Consider the following 27,368-nt stretch of genomic DNA (forward strand, 5'->3'; position numbering starts at 1 on the left):
AAACCTAGCGACGGTCTTTTTTTTTTTTTTTCTTTTTCTTTTCCTTTTTGTGACAATGGTCTTCTAATTCAATAATCAAAAGTCTTCCTAATGTAGGCCCTACTCCAGTGTCAGAGGCAATGATGTCTGAATGTGTAGTTTCTTTCCTCTATGAACATTTGAAGATGTTGATGCCTCTGGTAGTGTTCTGTATTGGATTGTAACCTAAAATAAAGGGGTGTATCTAAACTGCCTTGTGTGGCTCTTAATATTATGTCCCATGGACACAATGTATTTTCATAAGAGGGAGATGTAAAAATTATAGTATGACTGTATCATTGCCTAAAAAATGTTAGTTATTGGAAGAAGTAATCATAGCTATTGAAGAATTTGTTTTTCTAATGAATTTTATAAAAGGCTGTGCCAAACATACTCTAGTTCCAACCTCTGAACCTAGGTCCTCACATGGCAGATTTTAGAAAATATTGCTGTGGTAGTTAGGGTGGAGAAGTTCTTTCTGAAGACTAAGCGAGGCCGAACAGGATGTGGTTCTCTTATTAGGCGCAGTTAAAGGTCTTATGCTTTCTCCGCAGGAGTACATACTTACCATCTTATTGAATGTGTTGTGATTGGCAAACACTGGCTGTTACTAAGTGCACCGAAGGTTTTGTTTGGCATTTTGTGGATTGAAACACACCAGTCATGACAACGCGTGTTATAAAGTTAAGGGCTTTAGAATGACTTTTGCACTCATAGGTATTTCCAAACAGTAGTCTTTGGCAGTCGAGCAGCTGGGCAGTCATAAACAGGTTTTACTGGTATGTCCCCTGAGGCCACTTAGATAATTCCAGGAAACCCTCCTGTATGTGACCTCTTTCATATTCCTTCAAAACTGAATGGCTTTCTTATATGTATTTCGCAAAGACCACAGGCCCTGGGAACTCCACACAGGTAGGTACAGGTATCTGTTTAAGCTCAGGAATAATTCTTGAAGGAAGCAAGCCATTATGGGACAGAAGAGAACCAGAGATTGCAGATGGAGATCCGCAGGCCAAACCCATCAAATCTGCTCTGCAGATGTGTTTATTTGGGTCATACGGTGTTTCTTTTTTAAACATTGAAATTAGTTGCCAACCTGCAAAAACTGGGAATTTTTATTTCAAAAAAATCCGGAAAAAAAAAAAAAAGTCCGGATATATGACTTGTCTTAAAAAAAATCAGAATAGTTGGGCTATGCTGGGACCCATATTTCTGCATCGGCAGCCATCAGTGAAGTTGAGGGCTGTTCCCTTTTAGATGGGGGCAAGGACTCCTCGGGTACCACGACACTATCTCTGGTCTTAGGCATTCGTTTGGGTCACCTTCGTGACCTCGAGATAGGCTATGAGATTGAGGATAAATGGCACAGTGAATAATTATGAAAGACACAGCCTTTTACATTTAACTCAGACGATCTCTTTGATAAGCAAACGAAATGAAGCTGATCTTTGTAGTCTGGAAACAGAAGAACGAAAACTGCCTACCGACTACTCTTTGTGGGCTGTAGGTTCTGGTCAGAGGTCAAATAGCATTCGAGTCTGGCGGAAGAGATGTCTCTAAACTGACAAAGGCAAATTCTTAAATGCCATTCCGGAGGAGTACATTATTCATTCCTGGGCCGCCTCCTGCCTCCCTTAGAATTTTGAGAACGAGAACGAAATGATCTGAACAAAACACTTCTCTGGGCAGCGTTTTCGACACATTTGGACTACAGAGGACGCTTCTGTGTTTAATCTTGCTCTGCACAGCTGCACAGAAAAGATTGTTTTCACTCTTCTTTATATTTTGTCTTTTGAGGAACCCTATCAGGAAATTTACGATCATCTTTTGGAAGCCCCAGTCACTCGGGAGCAATTAAACCACTATCGGAATGTGGCTGAAAACGCCCGAAGTGAACTTGCAGCAACTCTGGTCAAATTTGAATGTGCTCAGTCTGAGGTAAGATTTTGTATCTTCATAACTCAGAAATGAAAGACCTTTTAGCTTCTTGTAGAGTAAAGAAGAACACAAAGGTGATTACAAATAGGACGGGAGGACATAGGTTTAAACCTTTTGGCAAAGTTTATACTGATTCTCTTATTGTGTGCCTACCTCTTAGTTGTAGAGAATGCCTGAAAGTTTATGCACTTACCATGCTGCAGAGTAAGGTGACGTGGGCTGGATTCTAGATCTCAGAGAAGCTCCACAGTCTGGGGAGAGCTGGGGGCACCTGAGGACTTTGGGATGAAGCTGCGTGGGCTTTTGAGAACTTTTAGCAACTCTCGAAGTATGTTCCTTTAATTTGCATTGCTTGCAATCTGGAGCTCTTAGGATGGAATTCTAAATCCCTTTCTTGTAGTGGTTCTGATTGGCTGGGGGGAAATTCTGGGAAGACGATTGGATCAGGACTGGGTCAGGTCTATTGTGGAATTTCTGAAAGAGTCTCTCTAGACCCGTTCTGCTCATAGCATGGTGGCCCCCAGGAGTATAGCATCTGTGAGATAACCAGTGATCTCACTGGGCTGCCAAGACTCCACTGAAAGATGGATTGATAATGTGCGAGTGTGTGTGTGTGTGTGTATGTGTAAGAGCGAGAATGAATGTATGATGCAAACTCAGAGTTCCCAAGAAGTACGCATTCATCAAGTTATCTTATAGCGTGGACCTGACATCTTAATAGGGCACATATATTGTTTAGCATTTTGATGCCACAGAATTAATACAAGTGAAAATATTTCCTTTGTATAAATCCTATAATTATTTTCTTCTCCCATGTTTTTCCCAGAAATCTGAATATTTTATTACCCACAATAAGGGTCCAGAAGACAAGTGGGAGAAATATAGCGATATATCAAATAGTCTGTATTTACTTTGGAAACAGTTGTGGCTATGAAATTTCATAAAGTTTAGCTTGTAGGTTCCTTGTTTCATTTTAGGAGCAGTAGCAGCAATACGGATTTAGAAAATGGGTTACCATTGCAAAATATTTTGTAGCCTTTTGCAAAATACACTGCAAACGTCTCTTGAGTGAGACTAAATTACCACACGATGTTGCTCAATCGATTTTGAAAAAAAATAAACCAGAACATGAAGTCCATTATTTAGGCATAATTTCCCATCTGGTAATACAGATACAAAGATGGCAAAAAGAAAGGAAAAGTGGATTAGGTCATGAATAAAAGAGTGAAATTTTAAATGACAGTGTTGGGTGTCTTAAACTTACACCATGGAAAGTCTTTTTTGTCTTTTCATTTCTTTTCCATGTTAGCTTCGAGACCTCCGATCCAAAATGCTTTCTAAAGAAGTTTCCTGTCACGAATTGAAAGCTGAAATGGAGCATTGCAAAGAGGACAATGCCAGAAAATCATCTCTCCTCACCTCTCTGAGAGACAGAGTTCAGGAGCTGGAAGAAGAAGCAGCAGCATTATCCTCTTCTAAAATTAGAACAGAAATCACAGCTCACACTGCAATCAAGGAGAACCAGGAGTTAAAGAAGAAAGTTGTAGAACTAGACGAGAAATTACAGTACGGGGATTTGATATGTTTCTTAGTCGAGTTAGTGTTGAAATCCTAGCTTCTGATAGCAGGAGATGATGCCTTTGAATGTTCTGGCATTTTACATTATTTGGCCTTGAAACTCAATCTGAAAAATAAAAGAAATACTGGCCTTGAATATCTTTGGAGCCTTGAAAAAATTTCCCAAGTTCATTTCTAAATGTCACCAAGAGTCCTAACAAACAGCATTGTCCTAAGCATGTTTATATCCTTTTGATTAGGGCTGCAAATGCTTATCTGTACAATTTAGAAGATTTGCTCTAAATAGAGGTTTAACCAGAGATGGAGTCGGTATAGGAGGGCACGGAAGGAGGCATTAATGCAGAAGCTAGTCATAGAGATACCCCGGAAGCCCAGACCACCCCAGACCACCCCAGACCGCCCCAGACCGCCCCAGACTGCCCCAGACCACCTCAAACACTCCTCATTTGGTTTTATTGACAGTTTATGCAGAGAACTCATGAAACCTAGGTTTTCTACACCTAGCTCTGGCAAAAAGTGATTATTGAGACAAAATTGAGAACTGGTTGTTCCTAAAATGTACTTTTAAAATTCTACGTGTAATAACTTAAATAACTTTACTAATAAAATACTTGGAACTTTACTTATTCCATCTCGGAAAAAAAAATCCAACACTTCCAGCTCTGTGCTCCTTCTCCCCTTTCACTTACGGTAAAACTACTTAAGACGTTTGTGCACACTCACTGCTCCAATTGATCTCCCCTCTCCTTCTCTCTTGGATCTTCTCCACTGGACCCCCTCACTAAGGGGACCAGTGACCGCACATTGCAAATGAAATGATGGAGTCTGCATCTTACTTGACCTGTCTATCAGTATAGTAGTCACAACGGGTTTCTCCCCAAAATGCTTTCTTTTGGGTTTCGGGCTGCTGCACATACCTGCTCTCTACCTTACCTTCCCAGCTGCTCTGTCGTGGTCTCTTTTGCTTATTGCTCCTCATCTCCTTGACGTCCAAATATTGGAGTGCCCCATGACTCAGTCCAGGAATCTCTTTTTCAGTTCTGTCTAAAGTCCCTCTCTTGGGAATCTCATCTTCATGACTTTGAGAAAGATCTAAATGCTAGTGACTCCTACATTTCTGGATCTAGCCTGGATCCCTTCCCGGAACTCAAGACCCCCATATCTTACTACCTACTGAGCATCTCTGTGTGTATGTCCAATAGGCATCTCAGGCTTCCCATGTCCAACACCGCACTGCTGGTGTGTCCATGAAATCAACCTGCACGTTTCCTCATCTCATTAAATTCCATTCTTCTGGTCGATCAGGTCAAAAATCTTGGATTATCCTTGGTTCCCTTTCTTTTTCACACTCCATGTCTGAGCCTTCGATAAGCTCCATCATTTATTTCTACCTTCAAAATAAACCTACTTCCCGTTGCCACTAACCTGGTTCAAGCAACCGTCTCTTCTTACCTGGATTGTTACAGTAGCCTCCTCGGTGGTTTTCCTGCCTCGGCTAACCTGATCCTGCTGAAACACAAATTAGATGCTATCCGTCCTCTTCTCAGAGCCCTCCAGTGACTTCTCTTCTCACTCGGGCTAAAGACGAGTGTTTTCTATGGCTTAAAAGGCCCATCCTGACCTAGTTTTTCTTCCTTTCCCTCCCTTATTCTTTCCATTCCAGCTCTCTGGCTTCTTTGCTGCCTCTCAAACATTACCAGGTACGATCCTAGCTCAGGACTTCGGCACTTGCTAATCCCCTTTTTCGGAAAACTCTTTCCCCCAGATACTGCATGACTGCCCCTCTGCTTCCTTTAGGTCTTCACTCAAAAGTCGCCTTCTCAGTGAGAACGTCCGTGAATACTGCATCTAAAATGTAACCCTGTTCCCTCCACCCAATATTTCTTATCCTCTTTCCTGCTTCATTTTTTCTCTCCAGCCCTTTTATAACATAGTATACCTTCTACACATTTTAATATTTTAGTTATTGTTCATCTTCCCAACCAGAACATAAGCTACCTGAGGGCAAGGATCTTTATCCGTTTTTTTTTTTATTTCTGTATCTTTAGCACCTTTGATAGCTCCTGATGCATAGTAAGTACCCAAGAAATATTTATTAAATGAGTAATAAAAATGATATATACTCATTGGAAAAGAGTTTTTTAAAATATAGAAAAGTGCCAAAAAGAAATTAAAATTACTCAAAATCTTATGATTCCAGAAAAGCTATAGTTAACATTTTATTGAACAGATGTTCAGATAGTTGCACATAAATTACATCATATCATGAACAATTTTTACTGAACATGTTGTAGATATTTTAGAAAGTCATTATATCATTTTTAATGGCCCATGATATTCCATTGCTGGAAATATCATAATTTATATAACCAACTTTATTTGCTATTTCTTGTAGGTGCTTAGGGTTAGTTCCACTCAAAAACTTATTATACACCAAGATGCAATGAATATCCACACGCATTCATATTTTCACATTTATGGGATTATGTTTTTGGGATAGCTTCCTGGAACTTTGTTGGGTCAGAGTGAAATGCGAATAGAAGTGGAAGTAGTTTCGAAATCCTTGGAATGGAGAAGTAGAATGGAAATCTTGGAGTTAATGTACAGAATCTCATACATCAATCAGTCAGAGCCATAGCATTAATTGTGCCTTTCGTCAATCAGAGAGACTGAATAAATATTACCTTTCGTATGCTGAAGATAAGAATCTAGAGATATACTGACGTTGGTCTTTTATTGTTATACGTTTTTCTGTGTAGAAATATGATATGCTTTTGAGCATATGCAATAACACACTTTGTTAATTTTTGAATAGAGTGAAAGGATATGCAGTAAACAGCCAACGTGGTAAAAGGGGAAAGCAATAATCATGTGCATTATCTAGAGCACTGAAAAATGATACCAAATTACTGAAATGATTCTAATTTGCCTTTAAAATATGTCCGTTTTTTTGATGATCTGTTACTCTCTAATAGTTAAAGCATTAGAATAGACTGTGCTATTTCAGCAAACCTATCTGAGATTTGAAATCAAGAATTTGTAGCAGGGCGTAAATCGACTGATTCTCCTTGACTGGCTCCTTCCAATACTCTTTAAAAACTTTGGGGGCGTGAGAATAATGATCTTTGCTGGTGATGAGCAGAGGTGCCTCTGATGTATTTTTTTATTATAGTTTTGCTTGGCCATCAACTGGGGAATGCCCTGACCCTTATAGGTCATTGTATGCTGTTTGAGAATAAAGTAAGCTTGGTCCCCTAGAACCAACGGAGCAGCATTCTCCTTCCCCACGAAGCCGCAACAGAGACCCGTGACCGGATGGGTGCACATGTTATCTAGAGGCCTACCTGCCACTTCTGCAGATTGTAGGAGGTTGGGGACAGGAGACAGAATCTGTCTCTCTTCCTGTTACTAGATCTAAGATGCCATGTGATTTCCATCCATTTTTGCAAAGCGCAGATGCCCCGGAATTGCTGCTACTTCTCTGCTTCCTTTATGGGACTTGCGTGACAATGATGTGCCCTGTGTCTGGGAAACTGTATTGTGTCGAAAGTGATGATCGGTTATTAATCATAGAGAGCATGTTACGTTCTGAACTTGGTTTGATAAATGGTATCTTCTAGGGTGCTAAAACTTGACTTATTTGTTATTTCCCTGATAGAAGGTGTTTACAGGAACATGAGGAGAATGAGAATCGCGTCTCAAAGAACCACAGGGAACACGAGGCATTTCTAGCTCGACTTCGTGACTGCTTAGATCCAGACAAGAAGAATGAAACGGCATCAGATGAAGATTTAATTCTAAAGGTGTCTGTATGCAGGTTAAAAAGGCTATAAATTTGGGGGGTATTTTTGACATGTGACATGAAAGGAAGTGCTGTGACCTAGTCTGGGGGTGGCAGGAGAATGAGACATGGCTCAAGCGTAGTATTAATTGAGTGCGTGTGACGTGGGACAAATTATGTCACCTCTCTGAGTCTCAATTCCAAGACCCTTTCTAGTATTATTTGGGATTAATTATTCTCCAGAAGGGATTAATTGTTTTGTCTAACATATATTTAGGTTGTCAAATATAATTAATTATTTATTTTAATGATGCGTTTTAGGAAGTTGTTGTTGTTAGTTACAGACAGGAACACACACACACACACACACACACACACACACACACACACACACCCACCCCAAACCCAAAATAGCTATGTTTTATTTTGGGGATACTTATTGAGTATAAGATTAAGATTAGTTCTAAAGTACTTCTTAATTTTACATTAAAGCTAAAAAATAAAAATCCTGCTTTAATGGTAGGTTGCCATTAAGATGGAAATTAATTAAAATTCACTTGATTCATGAGGGCACCTGGGGGTATGGGAGTGCCCACCACATCTTGACTCATTTATAATAAACCTATCATATCCTTGCTCCCTGACAGAGCCCCAGGCAGCCATTTTTAAAGGCCGTCTCTCAGTTGTTTATGAGTCAGTTTCCCATGGGTGTTCTCTGAAAGCTGCAAAATGATTCCATTTTACCTCGGGAAATGTCCTACTTCACTGATGGGATTCGGTTGCTCAGGCCTAGAGTCTGCCTGGGACTCTCAAGCGTGCTGGACGCATCTTCTCCTCCTCCCTGTTGCTCACCTGTGCCGGGGGTGCTTGGCTGTCAGTGTCCACCCTGAGGTGTAATTGTGGGGTAAGCTTTAAAGCCGAGTGGTGGGAAAAGAAAAGAGAATTCAAAAGCTCCTTCTTTCACAGCAAACTTTCCCACATCAGAAACAATCTCCGAGGCCAGTCTGGGTGCCGTCACCGTATTAATCATAGCTTTTGATTTTCTGTATTTCTGGTGCTTTGACATCTGGGACCTGGCTGACCCAGGAGAGAGTGCCCTTCCAGGCTTGCCAAGTCCCAGTAAATGACGCACCTGGGAGCATGGCTTTCATATGCAAACCAACTAATCCAGAGCCCACACCCCAACCTCTTCTATCAGGCTCTCATACTGTGGGCCACTGTCCCCTGCCCTACTTGCTCCAGGTCCAGGTACCAGGGACAGGCTCTGCACTCCAGAGCCTGCTGAAATAATGCAAGCCAGCCCACCCCGAGCCTGCTTCTCCTGCCCTGCACATTTCTTCCCGGGGATGCCGGGTTTTCCCCTGGCTTCCCTCTGGGTCCCTAGTGCTTCTGCATGTGGCCCCGAAAGTCACGGCCCCACCGTTCAGGAGCTGCGAGTAGCAAACTATCTTTTCAGTGGCAACCGTCTCCTGATCTGTTGGCCTCACCATACCTGAATAATAGTAAAACTTACGTTTGAAAACAGGCACGAGGACCCTAAAACTTTATCATCCCAATCACCTCAGCAGGGGCCTGACTTAAAAAAAATAATCACTGGCCCAGAGCAAGAAGGCTGCTGTCTGGGTCAAGTCATTAGATAGGCGCCCCCCCCCCAAAAGTGGAGCAAAACCCCTCCTTTAACTTCAAAGCAGTTCCCTCACTTTTACAGCCTTCGTAAGCACGCGGGCGCACACAGCTCCAGGAACCACGGTGGAAAAGGAGGTGCTCCCCAGAACTTATTTACCATTCCTTCACCCATTTCCCCGATATTTAGCTAGTGACTCCTGTGTACTAGCTGCAGTTCGGGGCGCTGGGGACGTAACAGTGAATGAGACGACTCAGTCTGGGCCGCCCTAGAGCTTTCAGTATTGTGGGGTTAAGATGATGAAGGAAGACATCCACATCCAGTGTTATCCCACGTAGTAAAAGGTGCAACGATGGAAAACAGGTGTGGGTGCGGAGACAGTGCGTGAAGCAGGTTAGAGGCAAGGGATGCTGGTTCAGGGAGACGGGCCAAGGACTGCGCCTCTGAGGTGGCCACTTTTAAAGGCTGTTAGGGAGTGAGCATGCAAATATGAGGAAAAGTGTTCGAGAGAGGGAACAGCCCCGGCTCAGGTGAGGGCACCACGTTGGCAAATCACCAAGGCTAAGGGGTGCGTCCCTTCCCCGGAGCCCTAACACAGACAGCAACCCACCATGTGGAGGTTCACGTCTCCCTGGAGGCCTTCATGCCATGTAGAGCCAGCTGTCTGCGTGGCCGGTTCCTCGGGGGCCAAGGAGCCTGTCTGGTTCTATTTTCCCTCTTTGTAAATCTTGCAAATCTTATTAATTCGCCCAGTTAACAAATGCACAATGTAGAGGCTGAAAAGCCCCGCTAATCCCGACGATCACCACTGTTTGAGCACGTTATTAAGGATTTTTCTATGCTTATATTAATGAGAAGGATTTTCTTTTTTAAAAAAAGAGAGTCCTGCTTTCTTCTCCGTATTCCCCTCCTGTGCCAGGCAGGGCTTTGCATGCAGTTGGTGCCAGTAGACGTGGGCCGGACAGAACTCCCTGGCTCCCTCGCCTGCTGTAACGTCTATAGAGCATCACATTTCTTTGATTATTTAGCATTCAGGGTGCTTGTTCTATGCGGAAGCTTTTGGCTGAACTCTCATCATTGTTCCCTTGTAGCTACCTTTTGATTAATTTTAATTTGATCACCAGGTCGGCACATAACAGCAGAGTTTCCGGGCAGCCTTTGAATATGTGATCTTTTGTATGGTTGTGGGGATAACTCTGTCCCTGTTTTTATGATAATGCACTCATGGGGGATATAAGTCAGAGTCGCTTAGAGAAAGCGGTGTGAAATTATTAATTTTCATAGGACAGCTGTAACTGCCTTCTCTTCAGCTTAGGGAGCTGTGCGAGGAAAACGCATTCATGAAAGGACAAATTGTTACCTTTGAAGAGACTGTAACTGTCCATGAGATGGAGGCAAAAGCTAGCAGAGAAACGATCATGAGGCTGGTTTCAGAAGTAAACAGGGAGCAGAAAAAAGCCGCCTCCTGCACTGAAGAGAAAGACAAGCTGCACCAGGTACAGTACGTGAAGTGTGCGTGCGCATCCATGATCATGTTTACGAAGTGGAAATTGGAAAGAAGATGTGGGTGAGCACACCAGCTTTACTGACCACAATATCGCATGGCTGCCCACGGCAGGAGGGCCGGGGGCGGCGTGGGACTCAGTGACCTGCATAGGCTGTTTGATATGTAGTTAGAAAATTAGAAACAAAACGAAACAAAAACAAAAACAAAACAACAAACGCAGCCTTTAAAAGTAGAGTTTACGGAGGATGTGTCTGTCTTTAGTTAAGCTATAAGGTCTTTAAATTTTTTTAAATTTATTTTTTTTGAACAAATAGGTAATGCATCCACAAGGTACAAAATTCTAAGTGGATACAAGGATATATGATGAAAAGTCTGCCCTTTACCCACTTCCTCCAGCCACCCAGTTGTTTTCAGAGGGAACCTCTGTTAACAATTTCTTATACACTTTTCTAGAAATATTGCATATACCTATATGCATATACTCATTTTTATTTATTTTTAACACAAATGGCAACATACTCCACATGCTGTATTTTTCTTTTCCTTTTTTTTTAAAAAGTGGTAATATGCTACACATTCTTATAAACAGAGGTGCTATCAATTATCGATCATACCTCATGTATGAGAATATATCAGTAAGACAAAATCCTAGAAGTAGACTTGCTGGGTCAAAGGATATGGATATTATAATTGGAGAGACAGTGTCAAAGGAAAAGGACTCTTAATTCTAAATGCTTTTATACGGTGAGTTGTTTGATCTTTCCTAATTAGCTGGAACCTGTTTCAGCATGAGAACTAATACCGTATATATTTTTTAACATTCTATAATCTTTTAATTATATTTTTTAAAATTGCGTGGCAAAGAAGAATGATCAATTTCCAAAAAAGCAAAAGCGAGGTAGTGCCATCAGCTACTAAGATACAGAGGAGACAATTAAATGCTAAAGGAGACGGAATTTTATATTAGGTAATGACTAATGCCAAAAAAGAGAGGCCCCACGAGAGGCAAAGGTCCAGCGTGTCCCACAGGCTGAAGAGGGTTCAGGCTTGGTGGGTTGCAGGTGAAGGAGCCATCTTCGTGGGAACCGTTTTTGGGCCTTCCATGTGGACAGCGACATCACAGCCAAGCCGAGGGGAGATGGGAAGCTGGAGTGTGAAAATGAGCCACAGTAAGGGCAACGGTCTCCATTTCCCTCCCAATTCCTGCACCAAAGGACCCTTCTTACCAACTGGATTTCTTCTCCCGATGCATTAGCTTTGTGGAAAGAGCAAAAGTTTTATTAGTGTTACTTGATAGTAACTTCAATCATTTCAACACCCTTGTCTTAGTCAGCTCAGGCTGCCAAAACGAAATTTCATAGATTGGGTGGCTTAAACAGTGGACGTTTATTTCTCACAGTTGTAGAGGCTGGATGAGCAAGATCAAAGTTTCTGGTGAGAGCTGCCTTCCTGGATGGCAGATGACTGTCTTCATGCTGTGCTGTCACAGGGCAGAGAGAGTGAGAAAGCTCTCTGGTTTCTCTTCTTACAGGGGCACCAATCTTCAAATGAGGACACCACCCTCGTGACCTCATCTAAACCTCATTACCTCTCAAAGGGCTCATTTCCAAATGCTGTTGCACTGGCCATTAGGGTTTCAACATATGAACTTCAAGGAGACACAGTTCAGTCCACAGCAATCCTCAATTAATTTTCTCCAATGTTTTCTTATGAAAAATTCAAATATATAGAAAGTATGAAGGCACGCAATGAACACCCATCCACCAGGAGGCAACAGTTGTTAGCATTTTGATATATTTATTTTATTACTTTACACACACACACACAAACACATGTGGTATTTGGAGAACCATAGGTTGCAGATGGTAGATGTATTGTATCTGGCTATTTCAGCATAGGTATCCTAAGAGTAAGGACATTACCCTACATAAACACAATGCCATTATCACATCTCAGAGTTAACAATAATGCCACGATATCATCTGTGGTGGTGGCTAAGCCCACAAATTTTTTTGTACTCCTCCCCTTGAGAGATGGTGTTTAATTCTCCTCCCCTTGTGTGTGGGCTAAACTCAGTGACTCACTTCCAGTGAATAGAATATGTCCGAAGTGATGGGATGTTGTTCTGAGACTGGGTTATAAAAAGGCTGCGACTTCTCTTTTGCATGCACTCTTTTGATCTCTTGTGAGTCATTGCTCTCGAGGGAAGCCACCCTCCATGTGGTGAGGCCCCTGAGGCAGCCCAAGGTAAGGCCCAGGTGGCCATGAACTGAGGCCTCAGCTACCATGGGAGTGAGCTTGGAGGGGAGTCCTCCTCCAGGTTGAGTCTTGAGATGATTTAGCCCTGGTCAACAGCTTGAATTTAACATTGCGAGAAACCTTGAGTCAGAAACACCCAGCTCAGTCATGCCCAGATTCCTGATCCATAGGAACTGTGAGATGGTAGATATTCTGTTATGCCACTAAGTTTGGGACAATTTGTTATAGCAATAAATAACCAATTATCATCTAATGTCATTCCACGTTCAAATTTTACCACTTGTTACAGTGTGTCATTTATAGCTGTTTTCTTCCCCAAATTGGGATCCAGTCAAAGTTCATTCATTGCCTTTGTTGAATATATTTAGCCTTTTTTTTTTTTTTTTTTTAAAACAGCATGGACTTTTTGGAGAGTCCAGACCAGCGGTCCAATTGTTTCTTTGTGATGTTGTTTAACATGTTTCTCTATTCCGTATACACTTAAAGTTGTATCTAGAGACTGGATTGGATTCAGGTTAAACATTTTGGGCAAGAATATTTCAAAGGTAAAGTTGTATACTTCATATTGTATCACATTAGAGGCAGATAAAGTTAGGTTGTTCTGTTGCCGCTGATACTAAGTTTGATGTCCCACCACTTTAGTGTAAAGGTACAATTTTTAATTCCACAGTTACATACATAATTTTAGGTGATAATTTCTATTATTTCTGTTTCTCATCGATTTTACCTAGCAATGTTAACATCCATTGATTCTTGCTTCAATTAACTTACATCAAAGGTGGCAAAGTGAAAATATTCAAATTTATCATTCCTTTTACTTATCAATTGGCATTTCTTCTATAAAGAAAAGTTAAAAATTTTTTTTTCCTTTTTCAATCTGTGGACACATGCAGTTTATTTACTGTGTTAAAATCAACTATTTTTATTTTGGTGTTCCAAATCCATCAAATTTGGCCTTCACCCCACCAACATGGTCTCTGTGACTTTTAACCTGACTCCTTTAGTTTTTCACTCCTTCCTTGCTTTCTGACAGAAGACACTATCTTAGGTTCACTTACAATTTTCAGAACACAGAGCTAATATCAGCCTATTCACTAAGGAGCTTTGGTTCCTTTTACTGCTGCATGGTGCTTAGAAACCAAGATTCAGGCTTTAGGTGTGCTATTGCTATTGGGGTGTCATTGCTTTTGGTGGCCAGAGCTAGAAATAAGTTTTTAATAATACATTTATAGTGGTATTTTTAAATTGAAAGTATTATTCTAGAGTTTTCTTAATATCTTGTTATTTTGTATCTTTTAGACCCTGATATTTACTCCTTTGCTTTGTCCTACAATATATATAAAAAATGATTTCAAAATTACACTTTCAATATTTTACCTACTAGTAAACTTTCAGAGTGAAGTTTAAGTCTCTCAGACTTTTTACATCAATACTATCAGCAATCGTTAGTATGGTCAGCATTTATCAAGCACTTACCATTAGCACAGGCATTGCACTAAGCACTTTAAGAGGTTATGTACTTTGCTCAAGTTCACACAGCTATTCAGTAGCAAAGCTGGGATTTGAACTCTAGTCATTACACTATTATGCTTTCACCAAAAATCCCCTTTACTTGTCTATTCACAGCTACGTTCTTCATACAAGTCTAATGCCAAAAAGTATTTGTCAGTGGAACAACAACATTTAGTAGCTATGCAAACTTCTTCAGAGAATGAATAAGACTTTAATCAATTGTAAATAGTAGTTATTGAATTGTTAAGGCTCGAAAATTAGAAAGAATTTAATGTTTATAAAAAAGCTTCACTGGAGATTAGCAGTAGAATATGAAAATGTGTTGTAAGAGCACATTAAAAAAAAAAAAAAAGAACTTATTCCTTTTCTTACATAAGTGTCTTTACTTGTAAATGACCAAAGCAGCGTTGTTCGGATTTTGGAAACACATTCACTTTGGGATGAAGTTCCTGCCAAAATAATAAAAATTATAAAAAAAATATGGGCAGTAAAAATTTTGTGGTCTTTAATAAAGTGCTCATTCATAGGATTATGACTTCAAAGATTTATTACTGAAAAATACTGTCAAGTGCTTTTCTCGACACGTTAATGGACTCAGAAAGAGTCTTCACAGTGCTTTCTAAAGCTCTGTTTTTGAGGTAGGAAACTTACTTTATTAGTGAAGTTCAGAAGTACTGAAGAGGTAGAAGTATCCACAGGGCTGGGTGCTGTTTCTGTCAAACTCAGCTTTTCTGATTTTCTTAATGATTCTATTCAAGTTACTTTATGAAAATTTCCCAAATAAAAATCCAGGTGATTTATTATACATATGGAAATACATGTTATTTAAAAATCTTAGTAGTTACTACTGAAGTATGTTTTAAAAACTATCAAAGATGGGCACCTTTTCTTTTGGTTATCTCGAAATCATCCAACATTAGGAAAAGTAGTCACTTTACCTACACAAGCCACACACCTGGTTCTCACAGACTTTAGAAGTTCAAATCAGTGGGTCAGAAATTAAACTTACAAACTGAATTTCCCTTTGCATTGTTCAAATTCTCTTTAATTCTCATAGCTAGAACTGAAGCTAGGAAGAAATACTGGTTTTGGAATCAGACATGCTCCAAAAAGAAATTCTCTTCTGCTTCCTTGGGTTGTCATCTGGCAATAGCATTACATAAGAGCAAACACAAAGAGCAAAGTGACTACTAACAGGCTAGGTCTAAGGTTTTTATCCAGGCTCCAGAATCATTGGGCCCTGTGATCTTAGGCATATGACTTCACCTTTTTGAACCTCAGTTTCTTGTCTGTAAAATAGGAAAATAATTTAAGGATTTATCTCTTGCAATTATTTTTAAGATTGAATGATATAATAGACATAAAGTACTCAGGACATGCCCAATATATAATTAATGCTCTTTTCACTTTTCTTTCCTAGTTATTTACTTTTATCTAGGCATTAAGAGGACAGGCATATGAAAATAGCTCCCAGAAGTGAGAAATTATTAGAAAGGATAAATTATTAAAGAAACTAAAGATCTCTTTATAATTTTAGAATCATAACGTTGGAGGTGACCTTGAAGCCTTTTAGAATCTAAGTCATCTAACTATGTGAAATAAGAATCATCTTTAAAATGTCCCTGCCTCACTAGTGTCCAGTGACTTCTCTGCTGCAGGAGTCCCGCTGCCTCTGAGCAGTGCTAATTGCTTGACAGTTCTTTATAGTGGCAAGTCAGGAGCAGAATCCCTGTAATTCACACACTCATCCTGGTTCTATCTTAATTAAACTTCACAGAATAAACTGAAATTCCTTTTGTCGATTCCTCCAAGTATTTGAAAACCTTTATCGTGGATTTCTAAGTCTCTTCATCTGGCTAAACAGCCCAGATCTTTCAAACGTTCCTTACTTGAACCTTCTCTCTTATCATCTGTGAAGCTGGGAGAGTCCTAACCTCTGGATGAGGAATTAAAATGAAAATAAATACTGGAGTAATATCTGCTCATATTATAAAAAACTAAAACTGTTTATAAGATTTCAAAGTAAAATTTAAAATTCTCTCTCCTTCCACTTTTAGCCTTACTCTTACATTCTTATTTTAACTTCTGATAAACACACTTAAGACTTTAAAGTAATGCATTTCTGTTCCTGTTTCACCAATCTGAGACAGTATCTTTAGACTTTCTGCCAGGAAATATGAGGAATTTAATGCCCCCTACTTTATACACCCCTCATTCTACTTCTCATTTCTTAAAGTAATATCGTATTTACGTTGTCAAGTTAGGTAATATTTACATTTTGTTCTGTAACTATAATTGAGTCTTTAATGCTTTGCATTTAGGTTGTCTACACGTTTCAAATAAATTAAAACAGCATTTAAAATAACACGATTACATAAATATTTTTGTTTATGAGTGTAGTAATCTTAGCACGTGATGCTGAAGCCATTCCATATTGATGTTGTCCCCTTGGGAACTGTCCATGGTCCTCCAGGCACAGTCTGACCAATTCAAGGCAGAGCGGGAAGCCGGGGAACACACTGGCCTCATGGGCAGCTAAATTCATTGTCAATTTGTTTTGAGTTTGTCAGTGATGAGAATTTCAAATCATCTTTCAATTATTTGAAGACGTCCACAGGATAAATGTTACAGTTCTTTTAACGTTTGCTCCCAGACCATGGTTTTAAGACTTTCGCCATTCTCCTTCCGAAAGTCTGAACGTACTCTAGTACAGCCTTTTTCAAAGAATCAGTGTGGGAAGGATCAGGATTTTTCTTTATTTCCAATCCATTGCTGACGAACACATTTGTAAAACCATGAAAATGAATAGGGAAATTGTTTAAAAAGGCACAAAAAGTATCTCCATTTTAAATATTAGAAGGCACAGACGTAAAATTAAATTTCAATAATCAGAATAAACATAGGAAAAATGAAAGAACTAAACTGTTTGCATTCTTCTTTGAAAGTATGTTTGTAGGAGTCATATAGACAATATTGTCATACTGATAGCTTTTTGTCATTCTGCAATCATATCTGAACAAAAAGTTATGAGTAAAATTCTCTCTATTAAAGTCTTATTCCTCATTTTGATTGAAAGTTTTGTTGTGATAATGAGCTAGCTTCTCACTTTATGTTAACTTATGTCATCTTGGTTACATTAGTGATAATGCTACTTGCAGGGGCTAATGAATATTAAACTTTTCCTACGTCTTGCTTTTAAAGCACTTACAGTAGAAAATGAGTCTCACAGAGGTTTGTTGACACTAGAAGAGGTTTTAAAGCAATCTCAGCAAGTCAAGATATTTATTTGTAACTTGTATCCAAAATAAGTGGAAAATAATAAAAATTGGAAAATAATAAAAATTCAGTTTGAAATTCAAGTGTTTTGAAAACAAGTGTTTTCAAAATCCATCTTCAATTCTCCATCTGGAGACAGTTTTATCAGTTTATTATGCAACGGTATAGTTAAATTTAAATGATCTTTTGATAAAAGTTTAAATTCTTTTGACTAAAGAAATGGGCTGGATTTTATACACTTTTCACTTTTGGATTATAGTTGGCAAACCAAGCTTAAAGTATCACATGTAACATGTTCCTATTTGCACAACAGGTATGCAGCTCATGCATGTGCCGCTTACACGTCAGTCCATACCTTGTTCAAAAATTGATGTCAGTGCTCCCATCCACACAAAGTTTCATGCTATTACCAGAAAGCAGATGCTAAGCTACTTACTTTTCACTTAAGAAATGAATAAGCATCATACCGTTATATAAGATTATTGAACAAGTTGTTATAGTAAACAGAAAAATTGATGTCAAATTGCTATAGAAATTACTAAACTTTTGCCCTTAATTTCTATAATTATCTTGTTGAGACTGGGAACAAACAGTTGCAGGAGGTACACACGTGTGTAATTCACATTTTGAATAGCACTGTTCTAGGGGGGTCTTATCCGTATTAAAATTTGAATCTCAGAACCGAATGCAAACTTTGGATTTGATTTAGTTAAAGGGAAGTAGAAACAGTAGGACAACACCTCCTGTATTCTAGATACTTTACTTCTACTAATGCAGCCTAAATTAAGTGTGTGTGTGTGTGTGCGTATGTGTGGATGCACACGCACGCGTGTGCCCGCACATGATGATTGACTCAGAACTTTAAATGGACCAAAATTCCCTGGGTGTTTTCAGAGTTGCCACCGTTTTCTCATATCTTCCATTTCCGTCCATCGGCTACAGTTCCCTTCTCCAGACATGGTCAGAATTGGTAGTTAGTTGCCTGAGCATATTTCTAGAGAGATTCTCTCTTTTTGTGGGTACGAATGGTACTAGACACAAGGTTAGGCACCTTACTTTTTTCACTAATTCTATCTTGGAGAGTCTTCTTTCCTATCAGTATATTTATCATATTGGCTTCCTCAGTTCTTTTTAAGACTACATAATGTTCTATGGGATGAATGTCTCCTATTTGTTTGTGTAATACCTAATCTTTTGCTATACAATAATTGAATAACTTTGCATATATGTCATTTTCCGTATTTAGTAATCTATCCTACTTTTTTTTTTTTTTTTTAGGACTGGCATTGCAAAGCTACAGGATATGTGCATATTAAATTTTGTTACATATTTTTGGTATGAATAGATACCTGTTGTACCTATTCACACTTCTGCCAGCAATGTATGAGAATGCCTATTTGGGGGGAATTTCTGAGTTTACTTGTTTTTCTTAACTTGCAAGGTAGAAGTAACCACTGGTTTTTAATTTCACAAAATCTGTCTAAGGTTTGATGAATTAAGTTCAAGCCAGAGGTTCTCCACCCTGACAATAATTAGTCATTGTATTTTTGAGAGGCAATTTGATTTCATGCATATCCAAGTCTCTATAATAGCACTATTATAATAGGAATCAACTGTTTTAAAAACACAAACCTCTGAATGGTTAGATTACTTAATGTGTTTCTTTGGGAATTAATGCAGACATGTGTTTAATTGGGAACCTTAAATTGAATGCCTTAATCAGATTATTTACAATTGCTTTCGTTAAAAGTGATTTCGAAGGAGCCATTATTCATCTGTTGCGTTAGTGGTACCGAATCTAAAGATTCGTTAATCGAAAACAGTTTCAGTAAAGTGATGCCTGTCCCTCTCTCTGTAGGGCCTGACCTCATTTGCAAATGTGATTTCCTTTGTGGAGGTCAGCCCTGATTTTGCTCAGAGGGAGCTACTAGTTTCCTGTTCCAGGTGTCAGCGTGGTCTGACAGCAAGGGCCTGGCCAGCGATACCAACGTCACATTACTTCAGTATATCCTTGAGGTAGCCATGCAACAGACTCCATTGTAGTCACTTCCTCCTGATAGCTCTACAGGTCATTACATCTGCAGTCCGAGAACAGCTGTTTCCAGCAGATCGGCTCAGTGCCTCTGAATTCCGAAGTGCTTCATCAGAACGCAGGGGAGCAGCCGTGCCTGAGGCCTTGTCACTGGCTCCCCCATCCTGCATTTCATACGAGAAACATCATGTAGTTCGCCGGGCTGACACACGTCCAGAAGAGAAATCTGACCTGCTGCCATGTGCCACTGTATTCTGTGATCGAAAACGAATTTTCTGATCTTTACTAGATATGTGTCAGTGCTTCGGATTCCGCAGAGAACTGTTTTGGCCCTTGTCTCTAAGGCAGTGAGACAGCAGTCTCACATTGAGCGGAAGAAATTCCTCAGAGCTGAAATATTTTTACTGTGTTTATTGGTCTCGTGGTGTAAGCTGCCAATGGCTTAGTTCACTCCAGATAGTGAGTCTATAGTACTCAAGCATCTGATATATTTTTTTTTTGGTATTTTGAGAAACTTCTGTAAATACTTGGTTAAAAATATCACTCTATTGGCCATGGAAACTCCTCTATATTGTAGCAGCAGCTTTCTTTCAATATAAAAATTAATATGTAATATTCTATAGGGTTTTAGAACTCTGAGGGGATTAGAATTAATTTTCATCCTTACACCATCCAATTTAGGATCTCGATTTTCTAACCACACATTAAGATTGTCGTCTTTAAATAAAATATGGCCCCAATTTATTATCACCAACGCCAATACTGGTTACTGTTATTGAGCAGCTATTGTATTACTATCTGAAAAGAAATCTGTAAAGTGATGAAATATTGTATTTGTGATAAAGGGTCCTTGACTCTTTACTTTAAGGGCTATATTTTAATCAGAAACAGTAGTGGGGCTTCTCTGTAAAAGGGACTAGTTTGGAAAGGGAATGGGGAAACGAAGCTGTCGCTAGGATCTTGAAAAGCAAAGCATTTCACAAAATAGGTTCCATAATTAGTTTAGTTATTACATCTCTGAAAAGGGCAGCCTTCTCTAACTACCCATCCACTCCATGACTCTTATTTCAAATGGATGGCTGAGACTTCCCTTGATTTAAAAAAAAAAAAATCACCAAAAGGAAAAAAAGTAAGACATTCTCTTTTTTATAAAAAGTAGGAAGTAGCATTTTAAGTAACATTTTTCCTGTCTCCAAGCTGTTGGTGGAGATAAATTTCTTTTCAGATCCAGTTCTAATGCAAAAAGGATGATTGCATTTTAACTAGCGGCCTGAAATGTTAATGGCCAGTTTAGACTAGAATCTGTCATTCAACGATATTGTTTCTTTTTAGTTATTTTTGACCCTAACTTCCTATTTTAAAATAAAAAACAAAATATTTTCATCAGTTAACTAGGCTGCAATACTGTAGCTGTGTTGGTTAACCAACTGCTTATCTTTTTTTTAATGTAAATGCATGTACTTCAGAACTTGATGTTATCAAGTTGTTTTTTTTTTTTTTTTTTAAATGAATTTTAAAGATGCTCCTTTCATGCTTCTTTGGACCATTCTAGATTATGGTAATTAGAAGTAGGTGCACGTGTAACCTTCCCTATGACTTTCGTTGATTTTGTGAACCTAATAGTACATAGTATATTCTTTAAAATTATTATTCTTGGTATAGTACTTTATCTCACCCTGCTTGTAATCCTCCCACTTACCAAATGGCCACTTATTTCTACTCCTTCAGGTTCTATTAGTTTTAGTTTGTCTTTATGAGAAAAGAGGAAACACAGTTAATGAATAATGAAAGAAAGACCTCATTCTCCTTTACGCAATGGTGTTTCTATGAGAATGCTAGTCTATTATCTAGCATAGTATTACAGAGACATCTTTATTCAAATAATTTTTAGTGTCTAGTTAGGACTGAGGGTTTACTGTTTATTCAAAATCAATTTCCCTGCAAACCAAGCTTGAGAACACATGGCTCTGTAAACATATAGTACTACATATGGATTGAGTCCGCTAGCCTCTTGGCCAACGATTTTTTTTTTTTTTTAATTAACTCTTTCCACAGGTCCACATCTAAAAGGCTTATATGTCAATTTTCTTTTTTCCTAGCTCTGATTTTATATCCCTTCTCTTTTTTTAGACAATTAACTTTACCTGACAGAGCCTTTACAGTTTAATAACTTTATGAAGAGACGATAGGGAACTTAGATTTAAAAACGTAACGAGCGTTTAACCCTCACTCCTTGAAAAGCAAATGTAGGTGTCCCTCTTTGGCTACTAACGTTTTGGTCTTCACTTCCTGTAATTATTTTAGGACTTACTCAATGCCATAGAGGTGAAAGAAGGCCTCGAAAAGGAAGTGAAGATCTTCCAAGGAAGGCTGCTTGCTGGCCAGCGGGTCTGGGATGCCTCAAAGCAGGAGCTGAGCCTCTTGAAGAAAAGCTCTTGTGAGTTTGAGAAGAGGCTGAAGGCCAGCCTGGATGCAGCTGCAGCCTTGCAACGCCAGAACTCCTCGTTCAGGGAGAAAATTGTGACCCTTCTCAGGGGCAGCCCAGGCATGACTGAGTCCACGGAGGAGGCCATTTTGGAGACGATTCGAGAAATGGGCCTGCAAGAGGAAAGTCGGAATAGGGTGAGTGAGTGATGCTGCTTATAAGCTTCCTAAGGACAGTAAACTCATTCATTTAGCATACTCCATACATGAGTTACCTGAGGTAGTAATAAGTATCATTTAAACATGGTTTTGTTTTCTCACAATTATTTATAATACGTACAAAGCCTGGAGAGTCACTCAGGTGACAGCAAACTACGTGGTGGGTTCTGGAGTCAGACCTCTCGGGCTGAACCCTTCTCTACTGCACACTGACTCACTCCAGCTGCGACCTTGGGCAGGTTCCTGAGTTTACAGCCTCTGAGACTGTTGACTCGCCTGCCGCACAGGGACAGTCCAGGGCCCACACCCCTTGTCTATTACCCCTGGGACCTAATGCGTTTGTGAATTCAGAATTTTTCAGAAAGGTAAAAAAGCACACCAAAAGTAATCTTACACATTCCTTCTCAGCGGGGTGGGGGCAATACCTGATGATCAACCACATTCATCATTCCCTAGCAAAGCCCGTGAACAACTCCACCACGTGCGGCGCAGCGAGACTATGAGAAGCCTCTGGTCACTGGGCCAAGGTTCGCTGTCAAATCCGGTCAGGTCAAGCTTTATCAGTCAACGAGTTACAACAAACACCTGTCCATTTTCAGATCCTTTTGGATTTTGGAGTTGCAGAGAAGGGTTCCTAGATCTGTAACAGTATCTGCCTCTCAAGGTCATTGTTGATCGTAAGCATTAAATAAAAAAAAAATTGTTATTAAGTCCTTCGCATGCTGTCTGACAAATAGCAACAATAAATATTAACTATTGCTGCCCCTGCTTCTCTTCTCTTTCTCCTTCCCTCTTTCCTCCTTTTTATAAGGTGTTGGTGCCTAGAACAATCTTTTAGGGGACCTCTTTAGCAAATGGAGAAAATGATTTAATTCACACATATGATTGAAGCTTGTTTAATTTTGTTATCTGGTTTACACTATTAATAATTCTCATGTCCTATAAAGCTTTGCTTAGCCGAATCAATTTCAGCCCAACTCAAAATTATCATATTAAGATCCAAATTATTGAAGTCCAAATTACTGAGGTTTTAAAGTAAATAATATCCAAATTTTAGATACAGTTTCATTACTGTTTCTTCTACTGAGTTCATGCTTGTTCAAAAAGAGAAAACACATGTTTCCATCTTTAAATGTTTCTGAAAATCTCAGAGTGATCATTAACTCAGAGTGCAGGGTTGCATTTATAAATTTCCTTTTGTGAAAAAACATTTCAAATTCCCTTTTATAATTCTCCAAAATTCACATGTGTTTTGGGAGCGACCCTAGCTACTCCTTTGTCCAATGTAGGATTCTCACTGTGGATATAGAATGTTCATTCTTGCAAGACGTACGGGCAACTCAACTTGCTTGTGATTCAGTACACACGTAGGTACTGGGTTGGGCAAGGAAATTCTTTACAGGACTGAGAAAAACTTCATCGACTTATTTACCTTGAACAGTAAGAGATGTACTTCGACAGCTAATGATTCTTTGTCTTTCCATTTTATTGCTTTCCTCTTCTGTTTTTCCAAATGTTTTCCTGAAACTATTTTAATTCCAGCCCATGAAACATGGCATAAAATTGTCAGCATGATGTATATGTTTATTTGCTAAAGTGAAATGATGTAAATTGGTTAAGCTGGATGGCCTTCCCCCACTTCCCATAAAAATTAGAATGATTCAGAGTCTTTTTAGTGCCTTTGTCTGCCTTTCCTACCCTGTAATTTTTTTCAATAGCCATTCTCACTATTTAAAAGCTTGAAATCAAGCATATAGCTGGCATCTTGTGTGACTCATCTTCAAGTAACATCAGGAGAAAATGGATTTCGTATATTATCTTAGAAATGTTTCTGAAGAATGGGAGCTTTACAAATTGATGAACGTGTTTGTTGCGAAGGCTGCATACCCTTGCCAGCTGCCATGGCTCAGCATGCAGTCAACAGTTGAGTAATAGCCACGTGGAGGCCCAACGATGGATTCGGGCCGGGTCTGGCGAATTCTCCGCTTCACATCAACTCCTACTCACTGAACACTGCTTTTCTCGTTAACCCCTTTGCTATTCATTTTTACCCTCCTGCGTTTACAATTCTCAGTGATGTTCAGGTCACTATCTACACTTTCTTAGCAAGTCGTTTCTACTCGTTCCTTGCTTTTCTGCTTATAACAAAATCATAGATTCCTGTTTAAAAGCTTTGCTATAACGTAGAGCAGGATTTCTCAGCCTTGGCACTGTTGACATTTGGGACTGGATAATCCTTTGTTTTGGGGGCCATTCTGTGCACTGTAGGAAGTTTAGCAGCATCTCTGGAGTTCTACCCACTAGATACCGGTAGCATTCCTCTTCCCCCCAACTCGTGACAACCAAAGATGTCCCCATCTTTGGGGCGCGAAACCACCCCTAGCTGAAAATTGCTCCGTTAAAGGAATGTTTTACCATCGGGTTTCCGGGAATTCTAGATGAGTCTTTAGATGTTATTTAACCTTGAAATTTCAGGACACTTGTAACAGGTATTTTTGAAATAATTACTTCTTGCACAAAGACAAAAAGTTGCAAATTTTTCAGGATTTAGTTTAGAATTTTGAGGCAAAAATTTTTTTGATCTTATTTTTAGATGTTTTCTAACTGGCTAATCATCTGGATGAGCACTGATTAAATACAGGGAGGACGTGACTACGATTGATTTCCATGTCATTTTCTAAATTAAAGACAAATTACTACAAGTTCATAAACATTTATTTAGGCCTAAACTCTCTCCTTCTGCTTTAGGTACATGTAAGACTTTATTTCCCACATTGGAGTGTTTCTTAGTCTGGCAGCTCTGTGGGCACTGTGGTGACCCAGCCTAAGGCAGCGGTCCCCAACCTTTTTCATACCAGGGACCAGTGCTCCTATGAGAATCTAACGCCTGATGATCTGAGGTGGAGCTGAGGTGGTGATGCCAGCACTGGGGAGCAGCTGCAAATACAGATGAAGCTTCGATCCATAGCCTGCTGCTCACCTCCTGCTGTGCAGCCTGGGGGTTGGGGACAGCTGCCCTAAAGGACCCGAGGTGTGATCCTCAGCTTGCCCACTCTCCCTTCTGATCTTCTCATTCTGCTCTGCTTATGATCCTCTGACCTACTAAGCCAAATATTTACCAAGAAGCTTCAGCAAACTTCCACTGACGTTTCATTATCCAGAATTCTGTATCACGGTCACGCTGGCTATAAGGGCATTGGGAAGGGTGAATGGATAGAGATGTTAGCCCTCCCAGCCCCTCCAGTGTGTTCATGTCCTAGGACAGACATAACAAGTACTGCTAAATGGGGCTTAGGCAACAGAAATTTATTATCTCTCAGTTCTGGAGGCCAGAAGTCCAAAATCAAGGTGTCAACAGGGCTGGCTTCTTCTGAGGGTGGTGAGGGAGAATCTGTCCCAGGCCTCTCGCCCAGCTTCTGGTAGCTAGCATTTGGCTTGTGGATGGTGTTTGCTCTGTCTTCATATCATCATTTTTCTTCTGTGTGTGTCTCTGTGTCCAAATTTCACCTGTCTGTGAGGACACCCACCTATTGGATTAGGGCCACCCACAATGGCCTCATTTGAACTTGATTATCTCTATAAAGACTCTTTTTCCAAATAAGGTCATATTCTGAGGTGCTGGGGGACTTCAGTATATCTGTTTGGGGGGGACTTGATTCAATCTATAACACACAAAGGTGGAGAGGGTGGGGTTAGTTAGTCAACAGTATTGGCCACACATACTGACAAGAAGGAAGGAGAACTTGATTTCTGTCGTACCTGGTACCTTAGAACTTATTTTATATGCTTCCTAAGTGAAAATTATAGCTTGAATAATCAGAAAAGAGTTGTTTATGTCCAAAAGGCACCGGTCCTTAAGTGACCCAAGTGGCTCTTTCTTCAGTTTAGAGCTCTCGTGTTTCCATTTGGTTTAATCTTAGTGCAAAAGTGCCTCTTCTGGTGAAATCAACAACTTGTCCTTGGGAAGTGATTTAATTCTTTTAGGGCATTATGACTTCCCTTCCAAAAATCAAGCTGCTTGTGTTTGAAGTGTAGTTTACTTCAGTGCCTTTTTTGTTTTTAAAAATTGAGGCAGGTATTCTTTATTACAATCTCTCGCCCCTTTCCCCATTTCTTATCTTTTTAGGGTTAAAATCTCTGGCACATTTTGTCCCACAAAATATCAGAGATATGTTAACAGATGATACTAAGAAGAAGAAGAAAACAGAAAGAAAGAAAGAAATGCCTATTGATTCTTTAGACTTCTCACGTGAAAAAGCCAACTCAACTTTACAGTTTTTGGCGGGATCGTGTGGTCATCCAGGAGCTGGCATTTGATGTTCCCAAGAACTGAGTCAGATTGGACACGCATTTATTTGAATACATTTATGTAAATTTAGCTCTGAGAAAACTTAGTGGTATCAAATGCACTGAGACCTAAATAAGCGTATGCAGCTCAGTTCTGTGATGCAAAGAACATGGGGAGGGTCTCGGCTGTTTGATCCTCCCCGGACACCAGAATCCTGGGAGGGCAGTTGGTAGATTCTGCAGATTTTGACCCCTTGACATGCTGGTGGTTTTAAAAGTTATACTCTGCTGAGTCTTCCGGTTCCACGGGTCTAGACAGGATGAGGATGCAAGAGGGACCCTCTCACATTTTGTTCTCTCAGAAAGACTTCTGGTTGAAAAACTGGCTCTATGGGCTGAAAGCAGTTTGAGAAACATGACCAAGGACAAGTCTCAAAGGGCTCCTTTAACTCTTTATGACAAAAGCATAGGACTGACTGAACCCATGTGTGGAGTAGTAATACCGATGATAAAAATAGATGCAGTGTGTTGAACTTCCATTGGGTGTGAAATACTGTACTACTCAAATAGTCTAAATTAGCTCACCTAATCATCATAGCAAAGTCTGCGTCTCAGAGAGGTTAATTACTTGCTTCATTTAACATGCTGGTAAATAGTAGAGTAGGAATTCGAGACCCGGCTTATCTGACACCAAAGTCCCCGTCCCACAGTCTGGTCTACATTAGGATGTCTGCTTCTTCCTTCCTTCAGGGTCATTATCACTCCCTTAGTCTAGCTTCCTGTAGTTGCTCCAGGCGTCACCTGCAAAATGGAGTCCTTACCGATTAATTTCTACAGCAGACTTTGCTCTCCTCTGGTAGGGGCTGCAGTGTGGACCATGGCTAAGTGACCACGAGTTCTCCGTCTCTACTGA

At 39.8% G+C, this 27,368-nt stretch overlaps 1 protein-coding gene across 1 annotated transcript in view; it reads left to right on the forward strand.

Annotated features, from left to right (window-relative positions):
- The first annotated feature begins 1,818 nt into the window (after window positions 1-1,818).
- The window catches only part of CCDC170 (coiled-coil domain containing 170), a 66,511-nt gene continuing 40,961 nt past the window's right edge, over window positions 1,819-27,368 (forward strand). The window contains exons 1-5 of the mRNA XM_023532160.1: window positions 1,819-1,956; window positions 3,266-3,522; window positions 7,193-7,337; window positions 10,250-10,435; window positions 21,830-22,147. Of these exons, the coding sequence (XP_023387928.1) occupies window positions 3,287-3,522; window positions 7,193-7,337; window positions 10,250-10,435; window positions 21,830-22,147 (885 nt within the window). The 5' untranslated portion in view covers window positions 1,819-1,956; window positions 3,266-3,286. The remainder of the gene's footprint in view (window positions 1,957-3,265; window positions 3,523-7,192; window positions 7,338-10,249; window positions 10,436-21,829; window positions 22,148-27,368) is intronic.

The sequence above is a fragment of the Pteropus vampyrus genome, unplaced genomic scaffold (assembly GCF_000151845.1).
Source record: "Pteropus vampyrus isolate Shadow unplaced genomic scaffold, Pvam_2.0 Scaffold78, whole genome shotgun sequence".
NCBI lineage: Eukaryota > Metazoa > Chordata > Mammalia > Chiroptera > Pteropodidae > Pteropus > Pteropus vampyrus.